The sequence below is a fragment of the Cnephaeus nilssonii genome (assembly GCF_951640355.1).
Source record: "Cnephaeus nilssonii genome assembly, chromosome: 13".
NCBI classification, from domain to species: domain Eukaryota; kingdom Metazoa; phylum Chordata; class Mammalia; order Chiroptera; family Vespertilionidae; genus Cnephaeus; species Cnephaeus nilssonii.
This window is the reverse complement of record NC_137084.1, coordinates 21,970,573-21,994,554: the sequence shown is the minus strand read 5'-3', so window position 1 is coordinate 21,994,554 and position 23,982 is coordinate 21,970,573. Positions and strand designations below refer to the sequence as shown.

Sequence of the window (23,982 nt, the reverse complement as noted above, 5' to 3'; positions counted from 1 at the left end):
TTGCAAATTAATAGAGGGATGGTTAACATTAAAAATAAAGAAACAAAAGAAAAAAAATTATCCAAGTAAAAACAGCAACAAAGTGCACTACTGTGTTTAAATTTGTTCATTATTATTATTATCATAAATAGCTACAAATTATTGATTAGCTAGAATCAATATGCCAGAATCTATTGATAGGCCAGAATCTGTGCCAAATACTCAAAATGCTGGTATGAATATCTCTATTTTGTAGACAATGAATGTGAAGTTCAGAAAGGCTAAATGACTTGCCTAAGGCTACACAGCTAAGTGGTAGAGCCAAGATTAGTTATTAATATCCTGAAGCAGTAATTCTTTTTTTAAATTAATGAAATGAGCTCCATTTATGAACCAGCTGCAAATAATTATCAAATTATCCTCCATTTTAGCCTTAACTAGATGGATATAGTTGTGGATATGACTAAATTTAGATCTAATTACAATTTCTAAACCTCTATAAGAACGAAATGACTCATGAAAATAGCTTTGCTCTGTGAATCTAAAATAACTTTAATAAAAAAATCAGCGATTGTGTTTGGGAATGTGACCTTAAAATTTTTAGAATAAAAATTTTATTTAAAATAATATGTTTAAAACACAAAATAATACATGATGCAGCTATGCGGGAAAAGGCCTGCCATTTTTGACAACATGGATGGCACTTGAGGGTATTATGCTAAATGAGATAAGTCAGACAGAGAAAAACAAATACTGTATGATATCACTTAGGTGTGGAATCTAAAAAAGCCAAACTCATAGAAACAGAGAGAAGACTGGGGGTTACCAGGAGGGTGGGGAATTGGGGTGATGTTGTTTAAGGACACAAACTTTCCAAGCTCTGGAGATCTAATGCACAGCACAGTATTTATGACCAATAATACTGTATTATAACTTCAAACTTGTTAAGAGTAGATCTTAATCTTACCTCAAAAAGAAGTGGTAATTATGTGATGTAACTGAGGTGTTAGCTAATGCTATGGTGGTAATCATATGGCAATACATACTTGTAACAAATCAATACATTGTACAACATATTCAATGTTATGTATCAATTATATCTCAATAAAAATAATTAAATTAAATTAAGATGAAAGAAAGAAAACTGAGGCCCTGACATGCTGAGTGGTTTCATAGCAATAAATTATAGAAAATTATTTTTGGCTTTGGAAAATTAGTGTTTTAAAGTCAAACAAAACCTCAGAGGAAGGTATTAAATTAAATTAAATTAAATTATAAACTTCTAGGCACAGAGTGAAATCATTTGTGCACAAAAAGCTCTCGACAATAAATCTGGAATGGAAAAACTTAGGAAGAAAAGCTGTGGCTTACAAAGTCCTTACCTTAGAATAAATGCAGCCATCAGTTCCAAACACCCACTTCTGAGAATCATTTTCTTTATGTCTATAATGAAAATGTAATTAGAGATTGACAACTTTTCTCCTCATTGAAACGTTCTCTAGCTTTCAAATAAAAACATCATTTTCCATATCACCTGGCAAGAGGACAGCCCACACTCTACCACGGATCCTACCATACCATCATCACTGCCACCTCAGTAGCTAAAGCCTTCTCTAAGACCACCTATTCCTTTGGTACACACAGTGCTGTGTAGTCTGTGTGTGTGTGTGGGGTGGGGGATAGGGAGTGTTGTCTGTGTGTGTATTACCAATGGCAATAGTGATTAAGAATTTTGGAGAATAGAATTGCTAAGAATATCATAGAAATCTCTGCCTCCTCCCCCCCCCAAAAATACCCTCGGTGAGATAGAAAGGGGCTTAATGAAGTACAATGAGTAAGAAAATGGGATGGAAAAAGATACCATGGAAAATTAGAAACCTTAGGCACCTGTTTCTGAAATGACCAGAAAATTTTATTAAGGAACATGAAATTTTTTTAGCTAAATCTAAGAAAGTAAAACTAAAATGTGATGAAGTTAGTCATACTTAAATTAACTAATCAGGTATTCGTTAATATTTAGAAACCTTGCAAAAGTAGGACAAATGAATTAAATTAAGTGTAATGGGATGTTAAACAAGACTTTTCCTACTGCCTCTGAGTTTTGACATGAACATTAATGGTTGAGAATAGGTGGTGGCAGGTAATACTCTGTTCCAAAGCAAGGGGCTCTCTGACCTGGGCAGAACATGGGAAGGCAGCAGTCCCAAACTGTTCCAGTGCATATGTGCCTTTCACTCACATCCAGTTTACATAGGAAAATGTGAAGAACATGCGTGGGCATGTCTCAGATTTTGATTTGGAAGGTCTAGACCCCCAGAAATTTACAGTAATAGGTGTTACAAGTGACTCAACTGCTGTATGAGAACTCTGGGAGCCCTACCTGGTTTGGCTCAGTGGATAGAGCATCGGCCTGAGGACTGCAAGGGTCCCAGGTTCGATTCCAGTCAAGGGCACATGCCCGGGTTGCGAACTTGATCCCCAGTGTGGGGTGTGCAGGAGGCAGCCGATCAATGATTCTCTCTCATCATTGATGTTTCTATCTCTCTCTCCCTCTCCCTTCCTCTCTGAAATCAATAAAACATATTTTTTTAAAAGAACTCTGGGAATGTGTGTGTGTGTGTGTATAGATTATGGACCACACTTTGAGAAACACTGAACTAGAATGATGACAGTAGGTGAGGAAGAAAGAACTGCTTACATAAAACATTATAAAAGAAGAACTGATGTGGTGATTGACTAAATGGGGTGGAGGTTAAAGAGAACAGACAAGGTTAATTCTCAGATGTCAATTTTGGGTAAAAAACAAAAGAGAGAAACATGACACTATTAGAAGAGTGAAATTAGAATGGAGGAGAGGGAAGCAGAGATGTGAGGAAATATGAAGAATTCTAATACTTAGGTAAACATTCGTTTATGGAACATTGTTCAAGGCTTTCCTGATACCTAAGCTAAGAATCCCATTCTCAGGCTTGAGACAAATGTAATGGTTGCTCAATTTCAGCATGGGGAGTGGGGGGATGAGAGGTGCTGGGAGAGGTTCGTCTTTCTAGAGATCTTTGTATTTTGTAATTAATAAAGGAAAAAATAAGCTTTTAAAAGATGTCTAGGGTCCAGAACTAAAATTTATGATTATAATAATATTAATTAATACCTAAGAAAACATTCCTTTGAAATATTCCATTTGTCAGAGGGTATAAGCAAGAAGGCATTCCATGAGCACAGTTCAGTTTTGGGGAAATTTCATAGGCTAATACTCATCGTTTCCCAGTTGACTATAAGAAGGATGATCACCATGCTTCACAATGACAAATCCACATTTCCAACCAGCTTCAAATGGCTCTGGTGTCCTCCAATGCTTCCCGGACCGAAAGTAGGATCCATAGAGACTGGGGAAAAGGGATTTCTACTCCATGATTCTTAACACGGTAAGTGTAGAAAGAAGTTTCATCCATCAATGCACATATTGTGAAATTAAATATGGGCAATTTTCTACCTGATGCTGACATTTCTCATGGCAGTATCTACATGTTTGAATATTACTTCGAAGTCCACTGCATGGCAAACAGTCCTTCCTACATTGTGTACTTGATAGAGTCTACCACTCTGCTTTAATCTAACTCTTAAACTTTAAGACTTGACTAATGAGATGATTTCAATCTCTCTGAATACCTGGTGATGTGCTGTCTGCTTACTTGTCTTTCTCTCTCTGCACCTAACATTACAGACACACTTGTTCGTTGTGTCCAATGGTGTCCTTAAAGAAGTATTTGTTGAACCTGGTCTAGATTAATGTTGGCCAATTATCACTCTATTTTTAGCAAGACCTAAATGGGGGAGGGGAGAGAGAAGTAGACAAAAAGAGTATAACTGAAAGATTAACATTGAAATAAGGAAAACAGTAAAGATTACCAGACAGGTAATGGAAACCAATAAAGCAGGCTAAAGCTAGTGTGAGGGTGGTAATTGGGAATGGTGGAGAATATAGCAAACTGGAGGGTATATGTTCTATCTAAATGGGGAACATGTTCCTGCATGATTGGTGCCATGAGAGAATGAAAGTCCATTGCACCCCATTCTTCTTTTTTTTTTTTTTTAAGAAAAAACAGAAATGTGTATTTTTGTGTGAAATCTCTCTATGTCTATAGGCTTACAACTAATTCAAAAAATACAATAATGTGCAGGCCAAACAAAATCCATGGTTCCCCAATATTTAGTTTAATTTAACCTCTGTGTATGAATGTGTGTGTGTGTGTGTGTGTGTGTGTGTGTGTGTGTGTGTTGCTTTAATTAGTTTATGAATTTAACTAGAGGCCTGATGCACAAAATTCGTGCAAGGGGCTCGGCCCTCGCAGCCCCGGCTTCATCCAGAAGGACCTCTGGAAGGTCGTTCGGCTGTCTGGTCTAATTAGCATATTACGCTTTTATTATTATAGATACTAAAGGTCAGATTCTACATACCCACATTCTTTAAAAAATAAGCAAAATTAAGATTTAATGGTGGCCTGAAGAAGAACTTTAGTTCTTTGGTTTGTTTATAAGATGACCAAAAAACTTTTGGAGGAAAAATATCTTTGATTTTGAAGTTTATGATTTTTATCATTTTCAGATTATCTCGGTAATGACATCATTGTTCTACCTTTCATTCACTCATGGTCAGATGCACATCACAGAAAAATACTAAAAAGACAAATATGTGCAAGCACTTGATATATTGAATAAGAATAAGATGAGTGACACCAAATGAGACATAACAACTAATGAGGCATGATCTGTTTACAATATTCTTTGTGAGTTGTCAGGTTGCTACTTTAAGTGCTAGTTCTATTATTTTTAGCATATAAAGGGCTATGTCTTGATTCATAGCTTCTGTGAAAATTACATTATACTACTTAGGAGAAGAAAAGAAAATTTGTCTCCAGCAGCTGCTGGCGACATGAGGATACTTATTATTGTTTATAATGAAATATGGTTATGTTAAAATTAAATGTCATACAGGCACTTCAGATGCTGAGGAATAGATAAACATATTTGAAAGCATATATCCAGAGTGAGGTAAGTCTGGATCCTTGTTGCTTTTTAAGGAACAAAATGTAGCTTCACAGTTAGTGAGAACCTCTAGTTTTCCAAATCTTCTGCTATTTTGTCTCCATCTTACAGTAGATTTTGTTTTTCAAAAAAAGGCCAGTTGCATTAATACAAAGGCAAATGGTCCTCATTTGCATAGGGATCCTCCCTTTCTACTGCCCAGTTCTCCCTCTCTCCCCCTCTCTCTTCTTTCCTTCCTTTCTAAAGTAAACCACATCCTTTCTTGTCAATAGAGATTTTCAAATAAAACTACATTTTTAATTTTTTTAAATCATCTCTTTCCTTGCACATGCTCTATTCTCCATAGGCAACAAGGACATCCAGTTTGAGGCTTCAGTCCTACCCAGTTCTATGACAATCCTGGCCAGAGTAGCATGTGAACTTCAGTGGGTTGAGACCACATCAACACCAGTTTTAGTATCCAGTTAGCCCAGGGAGAGCCCTGGGCATGAAGAGCATGTTCATCAAGGGATATGTAAAACCTTTCTAAACAACTGCGATTTCAACTAGACCACTGATAACTCTCCCACGGAGAGTGGTCGTTCCTCACCATTTCCCTCTAAGGTAACACTTAGTCACTCCTTACCCATCATTTTGATTTTTTGTTTTCTTTTCTTAGTTTTGTTTTGTTTTGCTCTTTTTAAATAAAACTATTGAGAAATAATTGACATACAATATAAAGTTTTTCACATATCACTGATATTTTGTTCATTTTTTTCCAATTTTTCTCTGTGGCTTTCATTATGAATAGTTTCTATTGTTTTCTCTTCAAGTTCATTAATATTTTCTTCCACAATGTCTAATCTGCCATCAGTCATATATTTTTCCTTTTATACATTGCCATTTTCATCTCTAGAAATTGGATTTGAGTCTTGTATATCTTCCACATCTCTACTTAATATTTTTAATCTTTTCCCTAGCTTCCTAAATATGTGGAATACAGTTATAACAACTGTTTCAATTTCCTGTATATTAATTCTATAATCTGTATAATATCTGGGTCAGTTACAATTGACTGATTTTTCTGTTTGTTATAACCATGAACTAAATGAGCTAAAGCCCCTGTGGCTCCATGTCCCATGGTTTGGCCTTGTCATTATCATCATGCGTTGATCCTTGATATGTCTCTAGTTTATAGTACTGATTCTGCTGCAGAAATCTTGTTACCCATTCCACCTACAGCACCACATCAACCTGAGACTTGATTTGGGTTTGTTTATCCTTCCTTGGGAACTGTGTGTTTAGGATGCTACCAGCACTGGCTAGTTTGCATGCTGCCAAGCTAATACCTCCCTCTCCCTTTTCCTATGTTTCTCAATGAATGTACCCTACTAATCCACTGAGATATCTGCTGCTATGCTTGACACTAATTGGTAATTGTCTGACTCGACTTTGACATACGGGCATTGTCATGTTGTGGCTAAGAGTAAGTTGTAGAGCCTGACTGCTTAGGTTTGCATTCCTGCCGAGCCACTTAGTAGGTTCGACCTTGAGTAAATGATTGACTTCTCTATGATTCAATTTCCTCAACTGTAAAGATGATAATAATAATATATACCTTCTCCGGTTGTTGTGAGGGTTAAATGTGACAATATAATATAAAGAAATTAGAATAGTGTTGGGCTCAGAAATTAATTTTTGTTAGAGTACCAGGTATAGCCAGAATTTACACAAGTGAATCTGACTCTGTAGATCCCATTCCTAATCATGATGTGATATTCTAATACCTGTTGAACAATCTGTTTCACATATTAGAGAAAACTTCCCTTCTGTATAGTGGCTGGGCTAGTTTTTCTGGTGCTTAAATGCCCTAGTTCTGGCTTCAGCCCTAAGCACAAACCTACTGCTTATCCATCTAGGAGTAGCTTTCTAAGTTCAGAAGTACAACAGGGTTTATTTTTGTCAACACGGATGAAATTAGAAGATAAGTGAGCAAGAAACAATATTTCTAAACTGCTGAGTATAAATCAAGTTTCTTCTTAAATTTTTAAATTTTATTTTTTTAAATCTCACATCTGAGTAAAGAACAAAACAAAACAAAAAACCAGAAAAGGCACTTTCAGTGCTGTACAAGCCATCAATATCTTGTCTGCTTAATTTTTCTTTTGCAGTTCAATATTTTATATTTAGAAGATGGAGAAAAGGATAGGAGTGCACATAGAACATTAAATTTTTAATTATCAATAAAAATAGAGATAAAGAAATGAGTTCAATAATTACAGAGTAAAGCAGCAACTTGTCTGCAGCATAGGTACATGTTGAAGGCCAACATTTTGCTGTTTAAAATATCTAAGAATCACTACCAAACTAGGTGGGATATGTTTTCAAGCTTATTTCAGATTAGAAAAATTAATATCATGTTGTGAACATAAATTTAAACACCTAATGAATATTCCATCTAAGTAGTATGATTTGACGGCTCATAAATCTTGAAACGAACATTTACTGTTTTGAGCGGAGTAATGTATAGGTATTACCTTTTCTGGAGGATTAATTTATATCCTTCCAGTGATGTTCCCTCAGTGGCCTTGACTCTGATTGGATGACCAATAGCGAGGCAGCCCTGAGTTATGGCTCGGCTCAAGATCATTCCAGTCTGCCAATGAATAGAGAGGGGAGACAGGTCTAAATAAGTTAAAAGAACCAGAAAATTCAACAATGTGTCACAAATAGTGAGGTCATTATGCCTGGATAACCCCGGATATTAACAGTTGCTGAAAGTGAAACACTACCCACAACTTAGCGGTCAGTGAGCCGTGCTCAGAATCAGTGATCTTCCCTGTCCGACAAGGATGGCATTTTATAGTTCAGCGCAAAATAAAACAGGCCTTGATATCTTCATTTGTCCTTCTTTTCTGTGCATATTTCACAGTGCAGCGATTGGGGGTCCATCACATGTCACTTCTTGTAGTTATAACTACAGAACTTCCTTGAAATATGCACGCACAGAAAAAAAAGTGCAGTGAACTGAAGATGGAAACAAATCCTTAACCTTCACACAACGTAAAGCCTTGCTCTGGGTCTAAATACCACGGGTTAAACATTTTAAGATGACTCGTGAGCTGCATTTGTTTTAAGTGTTGACATTCTCTAATAAGGAAATTGATGGGAATATTGTTTGACTGTCCATGTAACAATTTTCTTAGTGAATCAACACAACATTTTAAATAAGTGACAACAACTGAGGAATTCATTTATACATTTGAGAATCTGTGGCATGCAAAATTCTCTATTTTCACAGGTAAAAAAATTACTTTTAAAAAAAGCCCTAGCTGGTTTGGCTCAGTGGATAGAGCCTCGGCCTGCAGACTGGAGGATTCTGGGTTCCATTCCAATCAAGGACACATGCCTGGGTTGCGGGCTCTATTCCCAGTAGGGGGCGTGCAGGAGGCAGCCGATCAGTGATTCTCTCTCATCTTTGATATTTCTTTCTCTCCCTCTCCTTTCCTCTCTGAAATCAATACAAATATATTTAAATAAATAAATAAGGAAAAATATTCAATCTAAAAACATTTTCAAAATTGTTTTATTTTTTGCATGTAACTTATTTCTCAATGTTTTGTGGTGTGGGGAAGAAATATATGATGACTTAAGAGAACATTTATTTTTAATTTGGTTCTAATATAAGCACTGAATGGAATCCTGATTTGATAATGTTACAGAAAGGAAACAGCTGGGGGTGAGAAAAAGAATCACCATTTATTAAGCACTTTCTATCTACCAGACATTATGCTTGAACCTCAAACATGCCTTCTCATATGACTAACTTCATTTTATAGATGAGGAAACGGTGGCTCAGAGCAGCTAAGTAACTCTCCCCAGATATATATTTTGAATATCATAAACTTTTAGAAACAGATACCAGAGAATTACAAAATAGAAGATCTAGGAAAGAACCTTCCATATCTACGGGTCCAATTGGTGACACAGGTGTTCAGTGCAGTGCTAAAACTGAAACACTTCCCTCAAGCTCATAAATTGGTCAAATATAGAGCAGTGTCCCGTATTACAGTGAAAAGATACATGTTTTGAATCTAGAGAGACCAAGAATCCTTCTTCTACCCTTACTAGACTCAGTTTCTTTCAGCTACATAATGAAAATCTGCACAGTTTGTATAAGATTTGAATGAGGTAAGAGTGTATATGATGCCTAATATATAGCAGATGTTTAATAAAATGGCAGATATTATTATTATTAAATCAGACACAAAATACAACTTTAAAAGGGCTAGTACTTCAAGTCTCCAAGTTGGAAACAGATTTAGGAAATATCTCATCTAATCTCATTCTGCCTTGTTATATAAAATGAGTACTATTTCTTAGTACCTTTATGCCCTAATTACTCTATATGTTTGTTTTGAACTCCTAGGGAAACTAAAAATAATAAGTAAGGGCAATCTAAGATTTCACTGAGAAAATAGTTTTGAGCTCCTCTCCCCCACGCCAAACTAAGTAGCAGCAAACTTCCCTGATGACTCTGCACCCACAGAAGTGCTAAGAGGAAGCAAAATTAATCTACAGTGAGGGACGGAGGGAGACACAGGAAGGGTATATATAGGCTGTGCCATCTCTTTCCAGACATAAATATTTGGTGGCAATTACGAAACATATTTCAATAGTAAGAGAGAAGGGGAGGGTGATTATATGCTCTCAATTTAAATCAGATCCAAAAATAAAATAATAAAGTAAAAAATTAGTGCTAACACACAGGTATAAATCTGTTAGGCATTGTTCACATTTTATACTCAGGGATTTCTTCTAAAACTGTCCTTACAAAGACCACATGCCGTCATTACATGGTGCTCATCCACCAGGCTCCATGAAGCACAATAGTGAAGACTGAGAGTGGAAGCAAGTGACATTCAGACAAATCTCAGGAAAATGGCAAGTCTATGGACTATACATAAGCTCTATGCTGGGTGTAGATATACTATGGAGTGTGAACAAATCAGCGCATCTAAAAGTGGACTGAATGCTCAGAGGGGGGTCTACAGCATTCCTCTGTAATAGATGACCCAAGTGCAGAGAAAGAGCATTCGTTACGGCCAGCAATTGATCACACTTTCACTTGCATGCTTGTGTGCATGAGGATCAGGTGAGCACATGGTAAGCCAGCCAGCACGGGAGGTCACTCAGGGACAACAGACGCTCTCAGGTACCTTCATGATCAGCCACACACTGGCTGCAGGCCACGGGGTCGATGGCACCATCTGACATCTGGTGCTCTCTTCACTACCTGAGGAACCCCACTTTCCAATGGAAACCGAGGCGTGAAGGACAATACTGGAATCCACCTGTACCATGAGAACAAGTATGTGTTTTTAACAGATTCTGAAGGTTAACCTTCTTCAATACACTTACCCAAAATAAGTTACCCTGGAACATCATGTTTCCAATTGAGAAGGGCTCTTTTGAAACAGTAGTGCTCAATCCCACTTGATTCAACTCAATTGATAGTTGTTGAGCACTGATTCTGATAGGCAAGGCCCCAGACTGTGTGGTGTGTGATATTATCAAATACAGGGTAGGGTAAAAGTAGGTTTACAGTTGTTCATATGGAAAATAATACAATAATTAATAAATAATAATGCATGAATAAACTCACAACAGTAGAGGCAATAATACACATGCACACACACACACACAATTTCATGTTCAGCTCCATAGGGATGAATAAATAGTAATCTAGTGTTCAAAGAATGGTAGGGGTCATTTCTACTGGAGCAACAAAAAGTGGAGTGTCTTGAAAGAAGTAATATCTGGACTGGATCTTAAAGGATAAAGACAGACTGACAGAAATAATAAAGAATATAAAGATATTCCAAGTAAAGGCAAGGATGTATAATCAACAAATCTTAGGATTTTTTGATAGGCTCAAAAAATAAACTTGGCCAAACTGTAGAAGGTGTCCAGTATAAGGCTATGGAGTTAGACTGTGGTAGGGAGCCAGTGAACCCTTTCAAGCAGGAGGGACTGGATTATGGCAAATTCTAGTAGGTTGATATGGCAAAGGGTAGACATAATGGAAATATCAAAAGCAAGGAGAACAGTTGGGAGCCCACACAATCTTCTAAGAATAAAAGGCTATGAGTTGAGACTTTAGTGATAGTTGTGCGAAAGGACAGGAGGGGACTGATTGGGGAGACACTGCATCTGTGTTTGTTATCAGACTACGTAGGTCAAAGGTATGGTGCACCTTCTACCTTTTCTCACTTAGACTTGATTCTCAAATTAATAGGTATTTGTATCACCTGTAGGAATTCTATTCAAATTCAACACTTTATCTCCTAACTTACATGCTCACTTTCTCTGAGTAATCATGCTAAGTTTGTAAGTACAAGTATTTATTTGTATAGGATTATGGGAACATGATTTTCTGCTTTAAACCCAATAAATGATGTTGCTTCAATAACAATCAAAATTATTTTCTAACACTAAAAAGTCTAAGTTGGTACTAATACTAGCTATTTGTTGTGTGGCAAATGACTTTTTAAAATATGAAAATTAAATTATAATTTAAAAGATAATTTTTTTCAAGTGTGATCAGGTGATGACAAAAGGGTAGAACTAATATATTTGGTAATTATTCCATAATGGAAGAGCGTTACTTCTCAAAAGAAGAAAATGTTATATGTCCTCTGTATGTGAAAATAAAATTTTAGGAATACAGCAACCCCACCACGTAAGCAGATTTGACTTATAGCTCTTTGATTGTATATTCCCCAGCTAGCCAATTGTGGCTGGATTCAAGAGGGGAATCGCCCGCAGTTTTTCAACAATGATAAACCATATTCTACTAATCCATCCACCGCAGGACTCAGCATTTAAAGTAACACTCTTACTCCACCTCCTAACTTCAAGTTGCCATCACACTCAAAACTCTCCCCTGCAACTGGGAAGAAGATTGTTTTGACTGGAATTAGTCAGACAGAAGGAACACACTGCCAACTGCTTCTTTGTACAGCACCTGCTGCCAGCGCCTAAATTCTTGTTATCTCCACAACATGGTTTAATCTTTTAACAGTTGGCTTATTGGTGAAGAGCAGAGGGGTCTTTTGTGTCTGTCTTGGGTTGGCACCCAGTACCAACACCATGCTGTTCTTTGAGAGATAGTTTGCTGGACAGTTCCCAAGTGATTCTACATAGACGAGACACAGTCAGGGCCACTAACTCAGCTGCATTTCATGTTATAGAGAGAAAAAATCCTGCCAAGTCTGAGGACACCTAAATCTGACAATGGTCATTAAATTTCTCTTCATGACTTCACCTTCTTTTTTCTTTTTAATTTAATCCGATTGCTTAGCTTTAGACCAAACATTTGTGAAGGTGGGGCAGATTAAAAAAAACACACCACCAAACTGTGAAAATTGGAATTCTGAAAAACAAAAGTGCTCTGACATAATATACTCTGTATGTGTGTGTAGGTGTGTCCCATGCACACATGTGAGCATGTACAGGTGTGTGTGCAAAAGCATCTATGTTGAGACTGATTTCTAAATCCATGCCATTAGAACATCCTTTAAGTCCTATTGAGAAACAAAACAGGAAATTCTCTCTTATTCTTTTGAATACCTATTTACATAGTTCCCTTTAAATGACCACTATGATATTGCTTGTCTGAATAAGCTGTGCTGATAGAGAAGCTGCCCGTGATAAAAATGAAGTGTACACATACTGGGCCAGTTACAACTTGTTTAATTTTATTTTCCCATATCACTAATGAACGTGGAGTAGCCTTCAATATTCCTGTGCAAATTCAAAACAATAGGGGAACCGCTTGTCTTGTCTTACAGATCTATCAAGGAACAAAATGCAAAACAATAACAATTTTCTTGAAAGGAGAAGCTCATAGGTCAATCACAATATCCATTCCAAACAAGTTGTTTGTTATGTAGAAATTTTATACTTTTGCTAGAGAATATAGGGCCAAGTCAAATAATTTGATATATTAATTAAAATCACAACTGTAAGAAATATTCTAAAATCTCTTTCTTCCTGTCTCTGATGTTCACTCTTATTGTTTCCATTCTCTGATCAATCCACCCCCGTTCCAAAGAGAAAAACTGAAACAGTCTGAAAGCAGAAAATATCAGTGAGCACATAATGATGCAATCAAATAAGGCAACTTTAAGATATAGGTAAGCAGTCTCTAAATAGCCTCTAACTATTGGTCTAAAAATATGAAAGGGACTTGGGGTTTTATTTAAAGTCCTGTATCCTCTCCTAATGGCAATCAGTTCAAATTTTAAATTAAAATTTTGTATTTCCCCAATACGAATTATTTGTAGAAAATATTATTTCTGACTGACTTGCTCTCCAAAGAAACACGACAGTAAAGACTTGTTTGCCTTTCCCAGCCTCCTTTGTGCAATACAGAATAATATATTCTGCTAGCATCCATGACTGCTGACTTCACTAGTTAACTTGTAATAACTAGGCCATAATTCTAAAATTACAACTTGGTATTTTCTTGCTGTTTTCATACTGAAAGTTGTCACTAATGTCCTGATGATGTCTGATCATACTGAAAGGCAAGGATCAAAATACATTTTCTTTTCCTTTTTTTCAAAATATATGACCTGCCAAACACTGAACTGTCCATTTTTCTGCGATATTTTCCCATAACCAGGCATATGATTTTTTTCCTTTATATTATCTAACATGAAGTTTAAATTTCATCCATTTTATGGAAACATAATTTTATTGCCCTTAAACTGCGGCAATCTAAAAATGCTGCCAATATAAGTAACAATACAGAACTGTTGAAAGATGTATTTGCCAAATAGTTCATTGTAGTAGACTCCAAATCTTTTTTAGAAATGGATAAAAGAGCAACAGGTTATAATTGTCAGGGTTATATCTATCTCCCACCTTACTAATAGGGATTATATGTTCCAAATTTCTCTCTGTGGGAAAGGGTTTACTTGTCAATAAGAGATTTGAACAAACAGTAAGGGGTTGGGCACTGATATCTCTATTTCAAGCCAATTTCAAAACATACCCACCAAGAATATTGGCTTTTGCCTCCCTCCTCTCTACCCACGTTTTAATCCTCTTAGTATCTTCTTTACTGCAATGAGCATCACGATTCTACCATAAAATGCCCTACAGGTAGCCATCACCTCTGCCTGAATCTCTCTTTAAAAGTGCTCTTTTTTAGGTTATTAAATTACTATTTTCAATGCACTGATCACCTCTCTGTATACAATCGAAGACATTATTCTGAAAGGCTTTAAAGGTTTCATAACTAAGGGAAGGCCATTTTTCTTTGAAAGCTTCTCTTTACTTGTCAGGTTATCAAACTTTTGTTTTCTTGTAATACTGTTTGGGTTGGATTGTAATTTTATTCAAAACCAATTTCTTCTTCCAAAAATACAATAGTGTACAAACCTTTATTTAAGATTAGTGTTTTCTCACTTTCACTGATTCACTAGAACCAATTAATCATGATGCAATGACTGTGATTATTATTGTATCATTTTTCAACATTGGAAAATACAGTTTTCTTTTAAACTCCTACTTTGACTTAAAATCAAAGAGAGAAGCCACCTTGGGGTTCTTTTCCTGTAACAACTCTTTAATATTCCATTTTCTTTCCGGTTTGAGCTGGCTTTTGTTGAAGGAGTTAATTAACTAGTGAATTCAATTCCATTGGGCTAACTCTGGGTATTTAAAGATTGCAGCAGAGATAAGGAGGATCAGGATGTCCTCTGGCGCAAAGGAATTTCTAATCTAGCAGCAAGGGTAAGTAAGAGAGGGACCTCCTGGATTATTTTCCTAACCCAAGGATCAAATCAGATCTTGCCTCTGCTTCATGTTTCCAATGGATCCTTGTTTTCTACAGAACATCCAGAATCCCTAACATTAAATTAAGACCCTATATGATCTGATCTCAACATCCTCAGTGGAATATACTATTCTTCCCTTTTTACCCCAATGTGACCTGAAATAGGCCTAAATTTGGGACACTAATTGACTTCAAATCATGCAACAACAACAGTTGTAAGGGGGAATAGCATCAAGTTCATTGTCACTATAAATGGCACAGAATGGATAGAATGGGGTTATCAAGGCCAGAAACATCCTATCTGGTTTGGGAGTGGGGGTGGGGTAAAGAAGATTTTATGAAGCTGGTACAGATCAGATAAGGCTAGAATGACGGGCAGGATTTCAACAAGCATTTGTTGAATGCCAAGTATATGTCAGACATCGTGCTAGGATATGGCACAAGGGTGAAAGAGAAGGCTGGGGTTGGTGGCAAAGAAAGAGAGGTTGAATTCCAGGCAGAGGTTCCACATGGACATAATAACAGAAATCATGGAGTGCTTTCAGAAAACAACAAAGGAACAATCTGGCTTGGCTAACACACAACATATTAGACAATAGAGAGCCTTGTAAGATAGGTTACAGCTAAATTTTAGAAATCCTTCATCAAAAATATATTGTGCACTTGCCCTACAGTCAAGATTTTGTGCTAGCACTCCAGAATACAAAGATGAATGAGACACAATGTCTGCATCTAAAGAATTCTCAATTTCAGGGAGGAGAAAGGCACAAAAGCAAATTAATGCCAATACCAAAACACAAGATCTAAGAATGATTTTCAAAGGAGTTCTGAGAATACAAGGTAATTTGAGGTTAATTCTTTCTGCAGGATCTGAGAAGGCTTTATGGAAGAAGAGGAAGTTGAATAAAGCCTTAAGGCAAACACACACACACACACACACACACACACACACACACACACACACACACACACACAATAATGATAGGGGTTATTTCCTAGGCAAAGAACAACACATGCCATGACATAAGTATACCAAAGTGAAAAGCATGTTGTGGGACACAATTTATTAACTCTGACTGGAGTGTATGAAGAAGATCAAGAAGAGAAGACTGGAAAGGCAGGGGAAGACTGAAGGAGAATCATGGGGTTCACTGAAGGCCAGACGAGGATATGCAACTTCAGTAGGCAACAGCCAAGCACACAAGTTTTTGAGCAGGAAAATAATGTTACAGCAAAAAACTAGTAAAAAGGGGCCCTAGCCGGTTTGGCTCAATGGATAGAGGTGTGGACCAAAGGGTCCTGGGTTTGATTCTGGTCAAGGACACATACTTTGGTTGCAGGCTCCTCCCCAGCAACCAATCGATGTGTTTCTCTCCCATTGATATTTCTCTCTGTCTTTCCCTTTCTCTCCCTCTCTCCCTAAATATCAATGAAAAAATAGCCTTGGGTGAGGATTAAAAAAAGAAAGAAAGAAAAGAAAAAGAACTGCCAACTGGACCAGAACTATGGTAAATAAATCTAAATGCCAGGTAAATATAAAAGGCATTAATTCTTGGCACACCATTCAACTTACATTTACTTTCTAAAGTTGCTCAAGAACAGACAGGCTTAGAAATAATTATTGATTTTATTCTATTTTTTAATGATATTATTTAGATTTATATGCACCTTGAAACAACTAATATTCTCAATATTAAGTTTTGACATAATAACATGAATGGGCAGCATGGAGAAATTAAAAATATTAGTTTGGGACAATGTATTTCTTACACTGTGTCTTGGAAATAGAGGGCCCAGACTAGTGAACAGGAAGTCCTACTTTCTTTGGGCATCCCCATCTCTGTGTCTTTTGGTTTTGAATTCAAAAACTAAAGCTTATATAGTTGAAATGAACAAATCTACATAGTTTCCCAGATGAGAAAAACAAAAAAAAAGTATTCCTTTTTAAAAGACATGTTTTAAGTGCCTTTAATAGCTCACTTGGAGAACAAAATTCTTTACTGGCAGGATACCTAAGTGCAAATTAATCCACAGACCTTCTGGATTGGCTTGCCATGAATTGGGTTTTCTGAAGAACTCATGTTCCTTAGATACATCAACCCATAGAGCAAATAGATCAGATCCTAAAGTATAGATCATAGCCATCTTAAAGACTTTCTTAAGTAATTCAAACTTATTATAATACAGTAGGTCTAGAGGAAATATGTCAAAAACAGTACTTGAATGACATCATTCAGGTTGAATTTTTTTCAAGCAGAAATGCTATATATTGATTCAGTTTTAAAGGGCTTAAGAACAGGAAGTAAAGAATAATGCCCCAACACTTGTAGAATAATTCATAGTTTTCAAAACTTTCACCAATATCCATCCACTCAGTCACCATGTATTGACTGAAAATCCAATACATAAAATGCCCACATTAATTACAACATATAATTCTGACCTTGTTCTGTAGGAAATGGTCCTCCAAGTCCACCTTTTCAAATTGTTCAGGTATCTGTTGACTGTTGGCATTAAAATTCACTGGAAATCCCTCACAAATTTCCCAACTAAAAAAAAGTGAAATATTTGATTATTTTTGCTAGAATAAAATATATTTATTTATAATACTCTTTAATCTACTAGTTTAATAATTTATGCATTTTATACTCCACTAGTAAGAGAAAACTCAATGTATAATTTTAAACAAAAATTTGTAAAGTGCTTTGGTATCAATAATTGGGAAAGGGAAAGTTTTAAATTTTTACCTTGCAATTATTTATGACAGTGGGGGATTCCATGCCTAATTAATTTTTAATAGAACAAAGAAACAAAAAAATGACTTTTATTCTGAAAGGATCACTCATAGTTGAGGCCATCTTCACTGTTACATTTATATTCTAAATGCAATGGAGTATGAATAATAAAGGATGTTTTTATACTTATGATAGTTGTGCTAAGCACGAGTTTGTTATTTTTAAGAACATCCTAAGAGGCAGCACAGTCTAGTGAGTACATGGACAAACCACAAACTGGAGGTGTTGAATGCCATTTTAATTAAGCCAAATCACTTGTTTTAAAAGTGAGCAACTCCCTACTCTAAAGAAAATTACTTGGCTCAATATTGATATGTTAAGACATATCCTAGAACATGCTGCTATTCAACAGTTTCTGGGGCTGGTAATAGTATTTTTTCAATACTCTGAGAAATATAAGAATATGATTATTAAGATTTCAAATGATACACTTTAGAGTACAGAAAGAAAATTCAAATGGAATCCAAATATTAAGGAAATGATCTTCAAATTAGTTCAATAAGGGCAGGCAGTTTCATATTGTTATTCTTAAGAAGCTAAATCTAATTTGAATCCACTCACTAAAACAATATTTATTGCACCTGGGAAGTAAAATTAAGAAGGAATACATGAATTTCAAATTAAACTCCTAGCTAAAAATTGAAGGATCGAGGCAAATGTAACAGCTTGGAGAAAGATCACTGCACATGAAATTCATCTCATAAATGGAAATACCTATTTAAAAAAATGCTGATGAGTTATTTCTATCTATAAAGAAACAGAGCCCTAACCAGTTTGGCTCAGTGGATAGAGCGTTGGCCTGCGGACTCAAGGGTCCCAGGTTCGATTTCAATCAAGGGCATGTACCTTGGTTGTGGGCACATATCCAGTAGGGAGTGTGCAGGAGGCAGCTGGTCGATGTTTCTCTCTCATTGATGTTTCTAATTCTCTATCCCTCTCCCTTCCTCTCTGTAAAAAATCAATAAAATATATTTTTTTAAAAAGAAACAGAGAACAGGACAAAAGAGATTCAAATCTTGCCTAATACATGGCAGGCAGTCATTGGGGGAAGAGGTGGTCTTTGTAGACATATGTAGCAATAGGTTGACTATAGACTGTGACCTCATCAGACTGCCTTTGGTTTTGTGGATCTACCCTCTACTTCAGTCTTTTCACCTTCATCTTAAGTAAAGTTGTGATTTGTTAAATTATAAAATATTAAAGCTAGATAGGACCTTACAGATAGATCACATAACCCAATATAGTATCAGTTTTCTGCTTTGATGTCCAATATGGTAGCCACTAGCCACATATATTTTAATTAAATTCATTAATTTTAACAAAATTAAAAATTCAGTTCCTCAGTCACATTAGTCAGACATCAAGTTCTCAATAGTCACAAAGTATGTTTTCATCAGCACAGAAAGTTCTGTTAGACAGTGCAGGATAGTGTTTAAACCCTCAGTTCTTAAGAAAGACAGTTCGGGTTAGAATTTTGGATCTATCTTGTACCAGTTGCGTGACTGGGCAAATTCCTTTGCCCTTCTGTGCCTCAGTTTCTATAAAACGGAGTAATAACAGGATAACAGGTAATGATATGATAAAAATAATTGTTTTGAGGATTGGATTCCTACCCAATTCATTTAAAACTGTGCCTGGACTATGGTTAACACTCAGTGAATGCTGGGTTTTATCTTTTTACAGGCAAGACAGACACCCATCTGCCCATGGACAATTATAAGCGGATATGGGACAAGACGCCCAACCCTTTACCTCCTGTTTTTCTCTCACTATCCCACCAAGCCTCCAGCATTGCTTTTGTTTTTAATTTGTCATCAAATGAGATCCTTAAATATGAACAGTCCTATGTATAAACATATTATATAATACTAGGAGCCCAGTGCATGATTTAATCATGCACGTGTAAGCTGTCTGTCCGCTGGTGGGCAGCTCCGAAGTCCCTGGGCCCCTAGGGCGAGGCAGGGCGGGGGCGTGGTCCTCCTTCCTCGGAGCCCAGGCCAGGGTCTTGCCTTTGCCTCCCGCCCAGGAAGGCCGGGGCCGCTGCCATGTGCTCCTGCGGCCCAACTGCCGCCAGACTCCTCCCCGGGGAGCCGCGCGCCCGCCCACCGCCTGCCGCCTCCAAACCTCCAAAACGCCGGCCCGGCTCGCTGCCCCAGAGGCCTGTCTGTGCCGAAGCACAGCCATGGCGCAGACGCTGAGCTCGCGTCGCCGCTGGCAACGCAAGCTCAGCGTCCTGCCGGCCCAATCACCACCCCAGCCACCCCGAGTCCCGCCCCCTGTGTCACCCGCTGGCCCAATCATGGGCGTAGCGGAGTGATGGTAATTTAAATATTACCTTTTTATTATGTAAGATTTTAATGATTCCATTCAAATATTAGAATGGAAGCACTAAAAACAGATTTTTCATATTAAATAAAATTATCATATCTGCAAAGCTGAAACTATAATCTGCTCATTGGCCCATACATTTTTTTAAAACTCAAGGAATGTTAATGATGTTAATGATTAAGTCTTACAGGCACTAGCTCATTATATCATGAAATAAGTCAATAAAATAAATAATTGTTTATGTAAGGTGATTCAAAGAACATCTTTTACTGTTTCAATCTCTCACTCTGAAAAATCTGAATTTAGATGATTCAGATTAATTTAACCAAGCACACATTAATTTACTTGTCACATCCAGGTAGCAGAACAGCTTTGGGATCCAAGAAGGTTTTATATGCAATTGTAATGCCACCTCTGGCAAATGCAGTCACCTGGTCAAAGGTCAAACTCAAAACAGGGTTCCATGGAGATCTGAAAAATGGGGAAAAAAATCAAAGCTATCTGCAAAATTATGCAAACACTGAAATTTGAGCACAAATAAATAATAAAACATAAAATATCAGTGTCTAGTAAAATCCAAAAATCCTAAATGCACATTTTACTTTATTTGGCTGATTTATAATATGCCAAGGATAGTTACAACACATAATATTTTTAAAAATAATTAAACAATAAAAGCAAAATATTTAGTGGAGAAAAACAACCAATTTTTCATGTAGCTCATTTTGTAATAACTATATCCTGTATAAGTAAATGATGTTTATCAATGTGTAGCTACAATGCAATATGCCAATAATAATCTTTGGATCTGATATTTAGGTAAATCCTTAATATTTGATTAAAAACAACCTTTTTTTAATGGGCTAACTAAATGTTATGCTAATTTGGTTTTTATTTTACATACTGTTAGGAACATTTTTTAGGTTAATTTAATTATTTGAGAATAACATAGAGACAGACTCATAGATAGAGAGCAGGCAGACAGCTCTGGTTGGGGAGTGTCGGAAGGAGGGTGAAGGGATTGAGCAAAAAAGAAGAAAAAGGGGAAAGAACTCATAGACACAGACAACAGTGTGGTGATGGGTGTGTGTGAAAGAGGATATAGGGGGATACATGGTGATGGAAATAAAATAAAGAAAAATAAAATAAATCAGATCTTAAATAAGAGTGACCACTATGTCAAATATGAGATATTTTTTTCTAAATTGGTGACAAAAACTTGCTATTTAACTTTACAATTATATGACTCAACCACATCACCTGTGTAGTATAATAAAAAATACTTAAACTGAATCTAATCATGAGAAAACACTCAGAAAAATCCAGAATATGAGACATTCCACAAGAAAAGTGCTGAACTCTTTTTTTTAAAAAAATAAATGTCATGAAAAACAAAATAAAAGGTGGAGGAATATTCTAGATTGAAGAGAACTAAAGAAAATAACTAAGTGCAATACTTGAAGCTTATTTGGATCCCAGGTTACAAAAAGCTCTAAAGTGCATTTGGGTAGTTTGAATAGAATCTGTATATTAGGTGATATTACATTATTGTTGACTATGTTATATATTATAATGTGGTGATATAGAATAATAATTCTAACTCTTCAGTTATGTGACCTGAAGCACTTAACAATAAAACTTTAATGATTGTCTGAAATTAATTTCTAACCATTCAAAAGAGAGAGAAGGGAGATAAAAAAAAAGAGGTAAAATAAATGTGGCAAACTCTTTAAATTGTTGAGCCTTGGTGAAGGATATATAGATATTCATTGTATTATCATTTCAAGTTGTCTGTAGATTTGACATTTTTCTAAATAAAAATTGGTAGAAATAATTAATTAAGAGACTCAAAATTGAAGCAGATATTGGCAATATCATCTTTTGTAAATTAGTAACCTGATTCCCCATATCAGCATATACTAGGCAAGTTAGAATTACTCCCTGAAAATGATTATCACTTACTTAGTACACATTGCACATTTTTCTCAATATATTTTAAATTGGATAGAAATAAGTTTTTAGACATAAATTTTAGAAATTCCAATAGTAGCAAAGCATAATGGTTTCCTAGTGCCTCATATTAGATTCAAAAGCAGAAAAAGAATACATTATCCTATTAAAATAACCATAATGAACAATAAATATACAGACTATGGACTCCTCCAGCTACAATCCTCAGTTGATTTTGGAATTATTTCAAATACTTAGCATTTCTATTAGTTATTCCACAAATATGATTCAATTAACCAAAAACAAGTATTTGAACTTATTAAAATACAGTAGTATAGCAAACATCATTAAAAACATCAAAATTAGTCATTGCTTTCACTTTAACAATGATATTTAAGAAGAAATTACTAGCCAACCATTTTATTTAAAAATCTTTCCTTGTAATAAAATTCATTGCTGTTTGTATCATGCAAAAACAATTTTCACAGTGCAATTAAAAGACATTTTGAAATCTGCCTTTGGGGGAAAAAACACCATTCCTTACAGATATTTTGAGTTTTATAAATTACACACCATTAGAAATTATTAAATATTTTAATTTTATTCTACTAGAACAGGTGAAATAGAATTTTGTAGTATATTACCAACACTAATCCTCCTCACTTCTTCCAAAACCTTCATGGACTTCTGAGTAAATTTATTTCCATACTTAAAATTTTGACTATTAGAACATATAGCAAATCCAATTAGCTCCTAGCTCTGTCCAGGCTATTTTCATTGCAATTATGATCAATTATACTCTATAAGCAAAATTATTTTCCCCCATGTCCTCTATTCTGTTCTACAGAAAAATTAAGAGCTAAAAAAAAAAAAATTCAGAGAAGGCAAAAGTGTGTTTTTAAGTTTCCTGACAAGCAGTTTCAGAGTTCATCTGGATGTATTCTGTCAAAATATGCATAAATCTTCAAGACAGTCCACACACAGCCCAGCTCATCAGCGCCTGCAGACTGCAGCCTTTTTCTTTCCTCGGAAACGCAAATAATTGTATGCAGGAATTTACCAATCTACAAAAATTTACACAACACTTTGCAATAACCAGTAATTATTGTGGGATAATATAAGGCGCCTTGGAGAAATACAACTTTGATACGATAGAGCTTATGAGCTTTACCAATTTATCTCTAGCTGTTCTGTCACTGGTGCTTAAAAGGTTAAGACTTTATTTGTGAAAACAGAGAGATAGTGGGGAATCATGTTGTCTACAGCTTCATAAATCTTGCTTAAAATCCTTTTCAATTACCATCCATTTCTCCTTTAAAAAGGGACAAAAAATAGAGGAGTGGAAGCAGGTCAGGGCAGTGTGCGACAATGACAGTGTGATGGGTTTGGGCCCCCCGTGGCGTTTCCATCTGCTATCATTAAGGTGACTACTCAGACATGAACAAATCCCACTTGCTGTGCTGACAGGCAGACTTCAAGAACTATGACAAGGCATTAAGACAGAAAAGTCAGAGAGAGAGAGAGAGAGAGAGAGAGAGAGAGAGAGAGAGATGACAAATTTCACAAACAATACTGCCTCACACAAAAAAGCATTCTGACATTTTATTGGAATTCAAAATTTTAAGAAATTTTCATAAAGGGTGCTCTTGGCTTCTCAACTCTCCTTTTAAATTAGTTTGCCCCAGAAGAGACTGAGGACAGAGAGAAGAAACGCCTCGCTCCTACCTGTACACTTTCCCATAAGAGACCCAAATTTTTTGCTCATTCTTCAGCAAAAGTGGATTCTTAATTTCTTGACCATGCTCATCGAAAAGCCGTGTTGAAGAAAAATTGAGTCCTGGTGGGTTGGTGGAAGATCCTTGAAGCCTTTGATGAATCTTGAGAAGTAACTGGTGGTGGGGGAAAATAAGGAAGAAGAAAAAAGAATTACATAAATTGTGAACAACTGTAATAAACTGTCTTTACTCTGTAACAAAGGAAGTCCAAACAAATGATAATTAAATTCATATAGAATGCTAAAAGAAGTGTGAAATGATGGCACTGTTTAGCTCAAGGGAA

General features: G+C 36.0%; 1 protein-coding gene across 1 annotated transcript in view; it reads right to left on the bottom strand.

The window, feature by feature from the left end:
- The window catches only part of DCDC1 (doublecortin domain containing 1), a gene marked incomplete at its 3' end in the record, with an annotated part of 318,067 nt that overhangs the window by 130,418 nt on the left and 163,667 nt on the right, over nucleotides 1–23,982 (bottom strand). The window contains exons 12-17 of the mRNA XM_079788060.1: nucleotides 23,650–23,813; nucleotides 20,320–20,445; nucleotides 17,295–17,400; nucleotides 10,224–10,358; nucleotides 7,542–7,660; nucleotides 1,362–1,422 (exon numbers count right to left, since the gene is read on the bottom strand). Of these exons, the coding sequence (XP_079644186.1) occupies nucleotides 1,362–1,422; nucleotides 7,542–7,660; nucleotides 10,224–10,358; nucleotides 17,295–17,400; nucleotides 20,320–20,445; nucleotides 23,650–23,813 (711 nt within the window). The remainder of the gene's footprint in view (nucleotides 1–1,361; nucleotides 1,423–7,541; nucleotides 7,661–10,223; nucleotides 10,359–17,294; nucleotides 17,401–20,319; nucleotides 20,446–23,649; nucleotides 23,814–23,982) is intronic.